Source organism: Ptychodera flava, chromosome 21 (assembly GCF_041260155.1).
Source record: "Ptychodera flava strain L36383 chromosome 21, AS_Pfla_20210202, whole genome shotgun sequence".
NCBI lineage: Eukaryota > Metazoa > Hemichordata > Enteropneusta > Ptychoderidae > Ptychodera > Ptychodera flava.
This window is the reverse complement of record NC_091948.1, coordinates 2,754,921-2,765,629: the sequence shown is the minus strand read 5'-3', so window position 1 is coordinate 2,765,629 and position 10,709 is coordinate 2,754,921. Positions and strand designations below refer to the sequence as shown.

At 38.2% G+C, this 10,709-nt stretch overlaps 1 protein-coding gene across 3 annotated transcripts; it reads left to right on the top strand.

Moving 5' to 3' along the window:
• The first annotated feature begins 667 nt into the window (after positions 1-667).
• On the top strand, positions 668-9,823 carry LOC139121100 (zinc finger protein 474-like). 3 transcript variants are annotated; one of them, XM_070685734.1, is made up of 4 exons: positions 668-709; positions 1,829-3,251; positions 5,295-5,493; positions 7,826-9,823. In XM_070685734.1, the coding sequence occupies exons 2-4, from the start codon at positions 1,878-1,880 to the stop codon at positions 7,975-7,977; spliced, it is 1,725 nt and encodes a 574-aa protein (XP_070541835.1). In that variant the 5' UTR covers positions 668-709; positions 1,829-1,877; the 3' UTR covers positions 7,978-9,823. The 3 variants fall into 3 exon arrangements, with proteins under 3 accessions (XP_070541835.1, XP_070541834.1, XP_070541833.1); XM_070685733.1 differs by having other exon boundaries at positions 681-1,072; XM_070685732.1 differs by lacking the exon at positions 668-709 and adding an exon at positions 908-1,076.
• Positions 9,824-10,709: the final 886 nt, after the last annotated feature.

Genomic DNA, 10,709 nt, shown 5'->3' with positions numbered 1-10,709 from the left:
TATACCTTTAGGAATTTACTATTTAATAGGCAATTTAATATTGTGTTTTCCTACATGTTTATGTGTTTGTTACTCGTGAAATTTGATTAATTCATAATATCCAGGTCGATGGACCGACTAGATTTTTACAAACAATTTCCATGTCCCTCACCACACACCAGTGTAAAAAAGTCTATATTATTGTAAAAATAAATCATGGTTTTCCACTTTCTTGCACCTTTGGTAAAATGGATAAGCTTAAATGAGAAAAAAATCGTCGAAGGTGGCTAGGAAAATAAAAATCATAATACTGTGTCCTATTCATTGATACCCATCTGCATGAGACTGATTATATAACTTTTACTCCATCTGTTAAAGGAACAAAATGCAGACCACAGTCCCTCTATCTCCACAGTCCCTCTCTATGGATAGAGAGACTGTGTGCAGACCTTATATCCTTGACAAAGCGTAGAAACTTATGCACCAACCTCCACTCAGCTTCCTTAGCTCACAGCGCTAGCGCAGCGAGACGGGACGCGCTAGGATCTTTTTTTTGAAAAAGAAATTTATTTCAACATGGTCGCAAATAAAACAAATCTACAGGGACGCGCGAGGATGGTACGATGTGCGTGTAGAAGGGCGCCTCCCCAGTGGAAACCGTGAAAGTTTCTAGTAAGTTTCTATGGCTACATCTTTAATTTATCCAATATGGCGACGGGACTCACTTGAGGTAAACGACCGTGTTATTGGTTTCCCAAACTGTTTATATGGCGTATCTAGGCAGAGCACGAACGTATAACGTCGCATAAAGCCAGCACATATTGTGCTTTCAGATAGGCGCGGCAATATTTCGACTATTGTTCAAAGACAATTTGCATAAGGTCAATCGTTCTACTGCAGTCAATCGCAGAAGTGTGACGTTTATGATATATTCAAGGTCGCCTGTGTTTATCGGCGCGGCGCTGTCAAAGCCTGCTGACGTCTCTATCTACAGACGTGTACTGTAGGGTATTTGGGAAAGCCGCCACCTAGTAACATGAACCAAGCGTCGAAAAATCCCTCGATGTTCTTATCATTTGATTGATTAACATCAGTAGGTAAGCTGTCCATGTTTGATTCCGATCGGATAGATGTTGGTTCACAAGAACTTTGTAATCTGGTAAATGCCATGGAGCTTGAGGGACATGGCTCATGGGTAACGACCGGACATTATTTGTTTATATTATAGTCTCGGACACTAACTTAAAATTATTACATTCAACTTCAGCACATTCCTCTCTATTCTAGAAAAAAAACCCCGCAAAGCAGGTCATACATTTCGTTTCATTAGCGTTTTTGTCCGATTGTTAAGATTGTCAGTTTTAAATATGAATAGCCCATGGTCACACAGATTTCATGGATAAATCGACTTGACACTTGCTCTGCGTGGCAGCCTCGGAGCTTTGCTGTTAGCGGCTATAGGCCCCAACAGTACACAGCCTTGAGCCGGTAACACACAGCCCTATCACGCAGAGCTTGACACTAGCATGGATGTTACTATTAACGTCCATACCATAGACCATTACTGTAACGTCCATGATGATACAAAGATTCAGAGTGACCCTCTCATCGATGGCACTGACATGCTAGATCTCTGCAACTATTAAAATAAAATTGTTTCCTTAAAATTTGACTCATGACTCATGATGAGGCAGACAGTAGTCTCATGGAAAATGGAAACACGTCAAACCTGACACAAAATGTCATATGGTTCATCCTAGATGAACACTTGTTGTCTACAAGACTATTTAGTGTCATTTCAATGAAAGCATTTGTTGCCATGGTAACATGCTTTTCCTTCCATCCACAGGGATATTGCATTCCTCATCATTGTGTCTGTCATCTGCAAACTATAAAAAATGCCAGGAGCTGTCACAGGTTTTCGACCACCTTCCGTTGTCTGCTACATCTGTGGACGTGAGTTTGGCACAAAGTCCATCAACATCCATGAACCGCAGTGTATGAAGAAATGGCACGCTGAAAATGAGAGACTGCCAAGAGACAAGAGGAGACCACCTCCTCGTAAACCCCAGCTGCTGCCTGGTATCCAAGGAAACACCAACCAGGACTTGGAGCGGTTTAATCAAGCGGCGTATGAAAGCGCAAACACACAGCTTGTTCCTTGCAAGCACTGTGCAAGGACATTCTTCACAGACAGAATTGCAAAGCATGAGAAATACTGCAAACCTCCTGACCGTCCCGGCACTGCAACTCTGTCAAGACCCAGCAGTGTCACTCTGGCCAAGCGTTCTTCTGTCACAGTTGATGGAAACATCTCAAGTCGTGGCCAAGCTGCAAATAAGGTGTCACCGTATCCAACACAGTCTCAAGGCCAGGCAACACCCAGCCAGCAAGATGTTAGTCAGGGAAAAGTACACCTTGGGGCTCCCCCAGCACAGGCTGGTGTGAAATCGACCACTGGTGCGGGAACTCAAAAAAGAACACCAGGTCAAAAGCCAGTATCTGTTGTATGTTACATTTGTGGCCGTGAGTTTGGGACCAAGTCCATATCCATTCATGAACCCCAGTGTATAGAGAAATTCAAGAAACAGCAAGAGCTGCTTCCAAAACATTTACGCCGTCCACTTCCCAAGAAACCCCAGGTTGTCGGTGGCTCCGGCAGCTATGACTTGGAATACAACGATGCAGCTTTTCAGTCCATGCAGTCGCAGTATGTACCATGTGAGAACTGTGGCCGCACTTTCGCTCCAGACCGGCTGCCAATCCACCAGAAGGGTTGCCATCCCAAACCTGGCAACAATAACAAAACTGGATTCAAACCAACTCCGCAGACTCGCACTTCTATCAGTCAGGCAAAAACTCAGCCAGAAGCTGCTGCAGACCGTCCAAAAACAGTGACCCTGAAATCATCAGGGTCTCGCAGGCCCCAAACCGTCATTTGCTACATCTGTGGGCGTGAGTTTGGCTCCAAGTCAATCTCTATCCATGAACCACAGTGCCTAGAGAAATGGAAGATTGAAAACAACAAATTGCTGAAAGGTCAGAGAAGGCCACTTCCTAAGAAGCCGCAAGAATTTCCAGGCGGTGCTTCGGTACAAGAAATGAATGAAGCAGCTTGGCAGTCATCGCAAGCCAACCTCGTGCCGTGTCCAAACTGTAAGAGGACTTTCAATCCTGATAGATTGTCTGTGCATCTTAGAAGTTGCAAAAGTGGCTCAGGAGCCAAGAGTGCTGGTAGAGGCCGTGCTCAGGCATCAAGCCATTCTAATACTGTAAGTACTCCATCCATTGAGTATAACGCAGGCAAAACTTGTGCTGCAGTAGAGTAGCTCAAGATTTTGCCTGGGTGTTGTGGTTTGGATAGTAAAACCCTACCACCCAGGCAAAACCTAAAAATACTGTACTGCAGCAAACCAAATTCCAGACTTGCATTTTAATAACCATACCCACACGTAAATATTTATCAACTTCCATTTTTGAATTGTATACATTAACAGATACAAAAAGTTTCTGAGCTTGCAATTGCATATCAGTCTGATGAAATACTGTAGATTTGAGTCTGACAAATGCACAACTTTCGGATGATTATCAAAATGAGGAGTGTGTGTCTGTGTGTGTCATTGCATAACATTTTGTTACTCCAAGAGCTTTACAAAGAACGCCAACAAGCGATAGACTAGAAAAGTATTGGAAAAATTTGAGCGTCCAAATATCTGTCCCCAAGGCACACTGTACCTCAAGACTTGACATTCACAATATTGTTTTTCCTGGTAAACTTCAGAGATCTAATTCCTTTTAAATTAATGCTGGCAGTCATCAGCCATGGAATCAGATTCAGTGTATATGCGGCACAGTCAGAGAGAGAAATCCTGATTCCTAAACCAACATGATTCAGATCTAATCCAAGCATCTGAATCTGAAGAGAATAAAGTCAATCATAGCCCACACAGTTGCTGTGCTTCCTTTCATGAGGAGATGCTGTGCTGTTGTGATTTCTTCATTATGCAAACCTGTTAACACCACAATCACCAGACCTATTCACAGTCAATAGCTACATGGTACCACAGGATATTGATAACACAGCTTTGAGAGACCCGAGTCTCTCTTCTTCCAGAATCGCAATAAATGGTTGATCTTTTCAAGTGCAACAAGACTCTACACTTCTGCAGTATTATCAAGGGATTGAGCTTTCACTCGGCCTGTGTTTTGTCCCTCAAATAGTTTTAAGAGAAAGTGACATGACCCAAACCAGTGTAAATCACCGAAAGGTCGTGATCTCTTGCCATGCGCTTAACTCTGAAAATGTGACCAGATTTACAATGTGCCGGATGTGAAAATACAGTCACAAAAATTTGATGCGTTTTCGGGAAAAAAAATGAGATACTTGATTCTATAGTGCCATACTGTCTGACAAAGTAAAAAAATAGTGCAGGAATGAACATGTTTTAGTTCTGGAACAAGACATAAAAAAAATCAAAATGTAATGATCACTGTCCAGCTTAGAGAAACAGTGACTTATGTGTCCATTGGGAGCTGAAAAGAATTGCAGATCACAATAACAAGTAAATTTATGGCTACGATCCATGGTTTTGTTGAAGTGAAATTTAACAATACAAACATTTCAAAATTAATGTGTGTGTGTCATTGTGACAATTTGGATCTAATCATGCAACCGGGGTAACATTTGTTAGTTTGAAAAAAGTACTACCCAAAATGTTTCAAAAATGTTGTAAAGGTTATTGTATAGGGAGCTGTATGGTAATCTGGTCGATTAGCAGGTTAAAAGGTGACATTATTCATCTTTTAAAGATTATCCTAGGGAGCTGTTTTGTAATCTTGTGGATTAGCAGGTTGTAAGGTGAGATCATATATCATATCAACAGTGTCAGGACAAAAGTGTCACATCAAAGTGGAAGAAGTACTGGTTCTACAAATTTTTCTCGAACAAAAATAATATTTTTACTTAAGTTCTGTGTTCCATTAAGATCTTACAAAGCAAAAGTGAACCTACACTCCATATTGACCCTTCAAGGTACGGTTTTAAATTCAAAATGACCACTGTCCCTATATTAACTTTGTGGGAAAAATAAAATCTGCAATTATTTTCACGAAATTAATCCAATGAAACCTTTCCTCACAGGAGTTATTCCAAAAGCTTCAAAATGAGCCCCCACAAGTGGTAGACCAAAAAAGAATTGTAAAAGTTTGATAGTCCTAATATCTGTCCCCAAGGCGCTTTCTACCTTAAATCTCATGATGAAACTACAATTCACATCCCATGATGAATTCACAAATTTTATCCTCCATCCTTCCAGCCACCAGCCCCTACAAAGACACCAGTTATGCGTCGTCCACCAACAGTCATCTGCTATATTTGTGGTCGTGAGTTTGGTTCCAAGTCCATCTCCATCCATGAGCCCCAGTGTCTAAAGAAATGGCACGTTCAGAATGATCAGCTGCCTAGGGAGCTTCGGAGACCGGAGCCCAAGAAACCTGAAGTCCAACTGATCAAAGGTAGGTTTGTGTCAATTTGTAAGCTGTCTGTGCCACCCTAAAGTCTGCTTTGCAGTGTACAATTGGCACATTAAGGTTTACTGATAAATTTCCCTGTTAGCTGTAATTTCTGATGTACTTTACATGAAGTTTTATTCTGTTTATGAAATGCAGCTCCCTGTTTTGCCCAAAAAATCTTGTTGAAATGCTTTACAGTCTGTATGTGTACTATGTTCTATGTTGTTCACAACTCACTATTTGTTCAGACTAGAATTCATTTGATGCCCATAATAATGCACACTGTATGCAGTGAATTGTGATTGCAAGGCTTGTACCAAATATTCCGAGGTGCTTTATTGAGAAAATGAGAAAAATATGTTTGTTTCATAGAATAAAAATAGTGAAAATGTTTTCAATAGTTCCAGCTATTGTATCTTTAAGGTAGTATGCATCTCGAAAGTGAAAGGCTTTTTAAACTTTCCGCAACGAATCTGTCAACCATTGTCTTACCAAATCAAGAATAAAAATTATGGGTTACTGTGCAAAGTTAGGTATCAGAGAAACACATCACCCAACATCAGGGACTTTTGGAATTCAAAATGGCTGCCACCCGTGTGTTAACTCTATGGGAAAATTAAAATGTTTGCCTTTTTTGAAAAACTAAGATGGTGATTTTTTTTACTCCAAGAGCTATAAAATGAGACCCAAAAAGAAGAGAATTGAAGAAATTTTAGAGTCTAAATATCTGTCCTTGAGGGGTATTTGCTTTCTACCTTAAAGAACTAGGTCAGTGCTTCAGGCAGCCTTTCACAGTAATAATTTGAATCAACAGGTGGTTGAACAATGAAACAACCCCAAATGAGTGTGACAGAGTGAGACTCTGATGAAACTACTTTGCAATGGTCTTCAGCTTCTGCTTTTGTTTGTCTTTGAAAAATGTTTAGTGCTTGTCAAGATTTTTTGTCAAATGTTCTTTGGAAAGAATTCTTACTTGAGAGAAAAATGTATCAAGGCGTTCAATCAAGTAGACTGGAGTGATGAATTTTCTAATCTATTAATCAAGTCGATGTTGAAAGGACAAAAGCTGTAATTTTTGTTTTTACTATAATTAGTTTTGTTTCATTAAGGTAGTCTGTGCCTCAAAAGTGAAAGACTCATTTTTTGTTCATTTTCCTCAATGAAGCTTCCAACCATTCTCTTTTGAAATCAAGAGTAAAAATCAGGGACTACTGTGCACATTTTAATGCCAGAGGAAAGAATTTCCTATGGTTCCGTTGCTGATATTTTAACTTCAAAATGTCCGCCATCCCTGTGTAACCTCTGTGGACGTTAGATCACAGATACATGTTGTATCGATGAGTTGAACACTGAACATTTGAACATGGTTTAAGGGTGAAACAAGAAAACATTTAACAGATACAAGGAGAATACAGGAAAATACATCAAAAGTCACAGCTAATGTGACTTATAGTAATTGTAAAAAATGTAAAAGAGCACAGATTTTACGACATTTGAACCTGGTTGAAAGCAATTTTACCTCTGAAATGTGTTCAGAATAACCATGATATCATAGGTGATAACACAGCTCAACAAAATAAAACCAATTATAGTTGTATGACCAGTTGAAATATGACCTTGAGGAGAACAGTTAGCCACTCAAAGTGCATTAAAGGTTTATTTTAAGACTGTAACATCCAGTTGATATATTGTCTATTTATCCTATTTGTATCAAGTCTTATGTGGTTGCAGAAAATGCTATGCACTCCCATCGGTATTGATTTTTTTAACACACACGCACACACACACTTGCCTTTCACCTACCGGTATGTTACTTGAGTCAGGTACAGGAAATCATGTAGTTTATAGTGAATTACAAATGGCAACTGCATGTCTTTCTCTTATCCTGTCTCTACAGACGACACTATGTGCATATTATTGTGTTTTGTTTTCAATGAAGTCAATCAGTTTCTGATGTACAGTATGCTTCCATTTATTTCACAAGTTTCCCTTTCTGTTGACTGCTGCCCTCATTTGGCAAACTCACATATTTTTATTTCACTTTTTGATTCAAAGTAGTTGCAACAGCACTTGCCTGTTATTTCCAATGGCTATTTTGATACATGTATGTAGAAATAGGACGAAATCGGGAAAAGGGAGGAAATTTACCTGTGTTTATGCAACATTTTGAACAATAAAAATCCACAAGAGTAATTATTGCAAGAATATTGCCTAACCATATTTGACATTTCAAGTGTGGGTGGTACCCAATCATCAGCATTATGATTGTCACTGATTTGATGTGAAAAGCTACGCATGTACAAAACATGTCAATTTCAACATGTCAATTTCATAGGTGCAGCTGGTGGCTCGTACAACATCGACGTGATCAATGAGGCAGCATGGAAATCATCTCAAGCAAACCTGGCGCCGTGTCCAAACTGTGGGCGTACCTTTCTACCTGATCGTCTCCAGGTTCACTTGAGATCCTGTAAACCCAAGAACTAGGGCCAGAGCTGCATTAGGCGATGTGACGCGATCTGATATGACATGTATGTATAGAATAAGCCAAGGAGAGGTCACAAGGTTCACCAGTGTCAGGGTAACAAGTCATAGTTACAGAAGAATGTATTCTTTCACTTCAAAGGGACAGGGAAACAACAAGTATAAAGACTTTTAGGATTCACATAACAAAGTTGGTACCATTTACAGCTGTTACAGAGTAAAAGTTCAATGATTTACGGAATGTCAACTTAAAGAAAGGACAGTGGAAATTCCCACGCTGCAGTTTTGGCACCTGAAATGAGGCAAAGATTTGTGAGCATACGTGTTGGACATTTCAACACTAGGTGGCGCCCTACACAATTTTTGAGTTCATGCAGCTCTAGTCTCTCCATAACTGGTTCTGAGAGTATTGTTCTTTTCATCCATTTTTATTGGGATGTTTATGTGAATCTTGCACTATTCATTTCTTTATAATAAAAGGTCAATTTATTTCATTGAGAAAGTAAAATTGTAAGAGCTTTGAATTTTGTGGTTGTTTGAAAAAGTAAAATTTTCTCGCTCAAGTTTTGTTCATTGAGGATTCTAAGTTGCATGTAAATAGGTGATGACAATATCTGTGTTACCCATATTTTAACGCATAATATGGTATTGATGCTTGTACGGTAGTTATTTACTTGAATGAAGTAGTAAATCAGAAATTTATGCTCTGAGATTTCCTAGCATAACAACGCAGGAAATTTGTTAATTCAACCTAGATTAGGTCATCGAAGTGTAAATGTTTGTATTTGCAAGTCAGGTGTAAGTAAAAACGCAACTTTACCTATTTTCACCGCTGTGGTTTTGCCCAAACCTATTATGGTGAGTGTGGACTAGTTCATGGGTTAACAGGTAGAATCATTTCCGTTACCTGGCTATTGTTGAAGAAAGTATTTACAAAAACTGCAGTGTTCTAAAATGATATTGAATGAATATTTAGGTCCAGAAATTCATTTTGTCTCTCAATTTGGTCCAATGGATTTCTCGTATTGAGTCATTATGTCAATATTTTCACTTCCAATAACTCCTGCCAAGAGCAATACTTCAGAGCTTGACTCATGACATGAATCTATTTTATGAGAATACAAATTGAGATCACTGTGCTGAGTTTTAAAATTGTAAATTCTGATATGAACAAAAAATTTATTGTGATCAAAACTTGTATCTTATGTTTAGTAGTATGTTGTTTGAGGTTTTCAAAAAGTTAAAAGATATTTTTCACATCAATATGCCTTCATCAATTTATCTTATGTGTTTCTTGGATAGTTTGAATGTCAATATATATCTGTAAGTTCTTGTTTTCATAAAAATGTAAAAAAGACTGCCCCTGATGAGTTCGTAAGATTGGCAGTCACTGAGGGGACCAATGTTTTTCTCGTTTGACAAAACATCATTTACTGAAATTCTATATCATGTACATGTGTTTAGAGTAATTTGCTAGCTTACATCCTCACTCAAGTTGTATATATAATGTATATATACATATCTTAGTTGAAAATTTACAATAATGAGAATGCTGCACAGTCTAGTGAAAGTTCACCTTTCCTTTTATGACACATTGCCGTCCAATTTAATATATTATTTTACAACCTTATTTTTTCATGAAATTGTACAGTACATCTATTTTAGCATTGTTATAAAGATCAATTCACATTAATTGAGAAGTTAATTTGTTTCAGTAAGGTACATATATATTCTTCAGTACATCAAGTTGTCTTTAGAAAATTTTATTCCATAGCTCATGTTTATTGCCAGCAATAGTTTCCAAAATCTGATTAAAATGCAATGTTTTTGAAAATTGTTACGTCTGAAATCTACACTGGTGTGAATGTTATGTATAGTAAATACAGATAATATATTATCCTAAGTGAAAATTGCAAAACTCAAAAAGTAACTCATATTTTTTCAATTTGAAAATACTTCTCAAAGCATGAATGTTTCAAAGTCAGTGTTCTGGTGAAATTCACAGCATAATTAATTTCTTGACCCAAAATTTTGTTAGAGTGAATTGTGACGACGTTGGACTTCCATAGAAGCACCTACATGTACTTACTGGTTTTACATGCAGAATGCTGACTTCAGCAAACTAGTATCACAATTGTTTTAAAGAGAATGCAGAACAAAATTAATAATTAATACTGAAATATATTACCTTTGCATTGTCTTAATATTGTTTAATTGACATTACATCAGTTTCTGAATATGACAAATGTTATTTCAGATGGTAGAGGTTTTACACATCCTGCACAAACAAAATACATTGTATTACCGGTAAATATGTATTATTTAGAATGTAAAGTACTTACTTGATAATTTTTTAGCAACAGAGGAGTGTTAGTTTTTAATACTCTGCTTTTATTAGTCACACATCTATGCCTGTGTAGATATTGCTGATATCACTCTTGTGTGATGTAGGATTTCCTTCCGAATGTTCATGTACTTGCTCAAGCTGAGTCCTCAGAGATGTGTGTATAGAACTAGTGTCTTCCTAACCCCAGCTTTGATGGATATTGTACTTCACCTTGAACCACAGAGTGCTTGTGGAGAGCATGGAAATGTTGGATGAAGGACTCTGATTGCCAGGGATAGTGTTTCAGTGGGATCTCAGGATAAGTAGAGATACATACTATGGGTGACTGTATGGTGATCTTTTCCATTCTGCAGTGCTGTATCAGTACTTACATTCCACATGATTCGAT